This window comes from Salvia splendens, chromosome 3 (genome assembly GCF_004379255.2).
Source record: "Salvia splendens isolate huo1 chromosome 3, SspV2, whole genome shotgun sequence".
In the NCBI taxonomy this organism is placed as follows: Eukaryota; Viridiplantae; Streptophyta; class Magnoliopsida; order Lamiales; family Lamiaceae; genus Salvia; species Salvia splendens.
In genome coordinates this window covers 1,657,864-1,662,090 of record NC_056034.1, presented here as the reverse complement: position 1 = coordinate 1,662,090, position 4,227 = coordinate 1,657,864, and the positions used below count along the sequence as shown (strand labels likewise).

Sequence of the window (4,227 nt, the reverse complement as noted above, 5' to 3'; positions counted from 1 at the left end):
TATTGTGTTGACCCAATAAGAACACAAAAAATTCGGGTCGGATGCGGGTCGGATGCAGGTAACATATTAAAAATTAATATTTTATTAGAGTATGTACTAACTAAGTCATCATCTTCCTCACAATAATTTTAACCCCAAATTGATGTGAGAGAAGCTCCTTCTTCTCACTTCCAGCTGCTGCCGTCCGCCTCTGCCTCCAGCTGTGCCTCTCTCTTCCCCTTCTGTTTCTCCCTCTCTCCTCTCTCTTTCTTCCCCCACTCCCCTCTCCTCTCTTGGCCATGCTCACACCACCGCTGCCGCCGCTATGCGTGCGCGGCGGTTCACCGTCGCGGCCCTCATCTCTTTCCAGCCACCTCAACCTGCTGTCGACGTGGAAGCCCCAGGCGCCGCCGAAGTTTCCCCCTCCCCTTTTAAAATTCATTCAGTTTCGAGTTTGATTTTAAAGAATTTGGAGTTATCGTGTCGGGTCAACCCAAAGCGGTTCGTGTCGCTATCGTGTTTGGGTCGTGTCCGGGTCGTGTCCGTGGCGGGTCAGATTCGTGTTCGGATTTGGGGTTTCCTTAACAGGTTGGGTTTGGGTTTGGCCTTATTGGTTGGGTCGTTATCGTGTCAACCCGATAACGATCCAATCCGCACAATTTGCTAGCCCTAGGGAGGTTAGGCAAACCTCCAACTCGTGAATAAAATCAAAATATAATGTTCCCCGATCCCAGCCCAAAAGTGACTAGGATTGAAAGCAAAAATATGAAGAGAAAACAAACTGAAGTTATGCTCAAAGAGTGTCCATATTTTTGGTCTTCAAATTAAATTATGGGATACTAATGAAAGTTATCTAATATGCCCCCGTCCCTGAAAATTTGTCACATATTTCCATTTTCGTCTATCCCACAAAATTAGTCACATTTCACTTTTTACATTTTGGTAGTGGACCCCACATTCCACTAACTCATTTTTACTCACATTTTACTATAAAACTAATGTTTAAAAGTAGAATCTACATTCCACTAACTTTTTCAACCCACTTTCCATTATACTCCCTCCGTCTCACAAATATATGCATTCTTTCCTTTTCAGTCCGTCCCACAAGAATATGCACTTTCTAATTTTGGAAAGTATTCTCTCTCTAATGAGGTAGGACTCATTCTCCACTAACAATACTTTAATTACTTTTTCTATCTATGTATCTCTTACTTTACCAATTTTATATTAAAACCCGTGACGAACCCAAAGTGCATATTCTTTGAGGACGGAGAGAGTATTTCTTAAAACCCGTATCCGGTCAAAATGTGATAAAATTTAACGGATGGAGTAAGTAAAAAAAAAGAGTATGTATTTGAAAAAAATTGTCGTGATCAGGACACTTTTCTTCGTGCCCAAAATATTACAAATCAACCAATTGAATGACATAAACCAACGACTCCTACAAATGAAGAGAGACAAAGTTGTTAACTGAGACATCCATATTTGTTACAAATCAACCACAAGTGTATATACAAATCCATTTAGTCCATATGAAGCAACATCGGATCATCAGATACATACATGTATCTGAAAATTATTATCATAACCACAAAAAAAGGAAACCAAAGTTGAAACAAAGAAAGCACACAAACAGTAAGAACAAAAGGTTATGGATGTTTTCGACACAAGTAGTTCAAAGTGACTTGGTATCTCTAATATGAAAGTTGAAGTTGTAATAATTGACGCCAGCGTAAATACCATCAACCAGATCAGTATAAGAAATTTGCGCATCAGCAGAACTCTTCTCCTCCTGAGTGTAATAATAAGGAATATTGCAAGTCCCTCTCGTTCCCACATAATCAAGCGTCACACTAGTCCTCCCCGGCACAGGAACCGTGGCACTGGCTTGAACCATCTTCGTCGTTGTTGTGGTTTCCTCCCACTGGAACGTCCCATTTATCCCATAACTCACCGTAATCGACGCCTTCTCAATGAAGGGCACGCCCGCTTCGATGGTGGTGCTGACCCCTGCACTCAACGACAGGCCCCGGCTGAAAGTGTAAGATCTCTCGTCTGTATACGAAACTAAGGCCTGCATCGAAGCCATCTCATCTTTATCATTAATAAGCGTGGCCGAGCCTGCCAAATACGGCGCCTCGTCAAAAATCCGAGCATACTCCATCTGATATACAACGTTATAGATCTTTCGCGCCAGCACCGGTTCCTCCACTTTGAGTATGGCTTCCTTGGTTATAGTCGGGACGTCCGCGCTTAGATAGTAAGGCAGAGCAGGAATAGATCGTATGCGGCAGAAGTTATTGTTGGCTGTACTGCGCAGGGCGATTGAGTTTTCATCGATTTTGGAAGCCCATAGCTTATTCAGCTCGACTTTCGAGAACATTACCCTGAATTCAGGTTCGCCGTTTACTACGACCAACGACGATCCTTCATATCCTTCATAGGCCACGTCGGGGGCTGTAATTCGGACGTATCCATCCGGCTGCATCTCCACGGTGTAGATCGCTTTGTCGTCGTTGGGATCCTCGAATTCGAATAATGGTATCGCGTATGTTGACAAATACTTGCCGTTATCCCCCTTCAATGCCACCTGATATGTTGGAATCATGTTAAGCGGAATTTTCCCTTAACAAGAAAATAAAGATTCTAAGGGGAGTATATGAGAAAAATATAGTAAATCAATAATATATGAAATAATATAGATACGTATCACTACCACCTTTGTCGGCAATCTAAGTAATGTATTCCAGTCGACAAAAGTTAGGTAACTTTTGTCGTCATCGCTGGAAATGGAATTTTCGTTCACGTAAAAGGCCATGGTGGACGCATCCAACGACACGCGCCCTCCGCTCTGGACGTGCCTCAAGTAGAACACGCCGGCATCATCAACCTTGAGGGGCTCGAACAAGGTACATGCGGACTTTGAGACGTCCTCTTCGGGCTGGTCGGATTCAGCAACGATGAATTTGTCGTTGTCTTTGCGGCGCCAGTACCTGTTGAAATAGCCGAATTTCAGGTTGACATATTTGGTGTTGCTTGTAGAACGCTCCACATCAATCTTCACCAACGTGCTCAATACATCCTCTTCTCCCAAAACTACAGACGCGCCGTCAGCCTTGAAGTAAGCATGCCCTTTACTTCCGTACGCTTTCGATTTGATCACGATGAGCCTTGGAAGAGAGATCGTTGCCATGTTTCTTCCACCCTGAAAATTAAATGACAAACTATATAAATTTGTTGTGACAAAAACTAGTTTTTTTTAGAGACATGGATGAGGCTGTTGGATTACCGAAATTTGGAAAAGAAGAAATGATTTTCTTGCTGCTGTGATTTTCCGGAAATGGGAGGACTCTATTTATACATTTAGATTAAGGGAGTAGTTAACATTGTGGTTAAGCTCTTTGTTTAATTTTTGGCTGTGGGACCAAACAAATTTATCTACAACCTATAGGAGTATATTATACCGTAAAACTATTAACTATGATCGGATTATAATATGTCGTCAACTTTAAAATTGAAAATTAAGGCAAATTGATAATGACCATGAATGCGCTCTTTTTTTATATTTCTCCTCTCTCTTTTAAAATTCTCTACTTCTATTTTCTTTTATATTTTGTTAAAATATCTAGATAATTCTATTAGAAAATATCAAAATATTTCTATTTTATACTATTTTCATTTTTAAATTAAAAATCAAATTTATTTTATATTAAAAAGTATTCTAGATACCAATAATGTGAGTCATATTATGGATATATACACAAATTTTTTAAAAAGATTGATTAAAATTTAAATCATAATTTTTTATTTAATTTTGGTCAATCAATCCCATACCTTTGAAACCAGCATATAAAATCATAACTTTTTTTATTATTATTATAATAATCCAATCTAAGAATCCAAGAGCTATGATTTGTGTGTTGTGTTTTTACATTGAGAAGCTGCAAGAACCCTAACGCACCCCTACTCCTATATAATACAACTAAAAAATGATTTCATTATATTTTGAGTCTTAATTAAAATATTAAATACATCCAAAACAACGTGGTTTTGCTGTCAAATCATATTTGCTTTTTTAGGATAATTGCAAAAATTAAAAGTTGTAAGTGTTAATTTTATATTCAAGTTTTAAAAGTTTTGAGATTAACTAGAAATTAAAGAAAATTAGGATTTAAATGACAATTATCCATTTTTTAGAAGTTCCTTTGAAACTAATAGTAGTAACATGTTAATGACAGAAGTGATATT

General features: G+C 38.8%; 1 protein-coding gene across 1 annotated transcript; it reads right to left on the bottom strand.

The window, feature by feature from the left end:
* Positions 1-1,442: 1,442 nt before the first annotated feature.
* LOC121793949 lies at positions 1,443-3,330 on the bottom strand. The gene is made up of 3 exons (XM_042191970.1): positions 3,269-3,330; positions 2,699-3,184; positions 1,443-2,569 (listed from the first exon to the last, which is right to left on the bottom strand). Exons 2-3 carry the CDS (start codon positions 3,170-3,172, stop codon positions 1,655-1,657), a joined length of 1,389 nt encoding a protein of 462 aa, XP_042047904.1. The 5' UTR covers positions 3,173-3,184; positions 3,269-3,330; the 3' UTR covers positions 1,443-1,654.
* Between the last annotated feature and the right edge of the window lie 897 nt (positions 3,331-4,227).

Excerpts from the sequence above, each read along its gene's own strand:
- LOC121793949 (XM_042191970.1), bottom strand. The coding sequence starts at position 3,172 with ATGGCAACGATCTCTCTTCCAAGGCTCATCGTGATCAAATCGAAAGCG. Across the intron at positions 2,570-2,698 it reads TACTTAGATTGCCGACAAAG|GTGGCATTGAAGGGGGATAA; the intron begins GTGGTAGTGATA and ends CCAACATATCAG.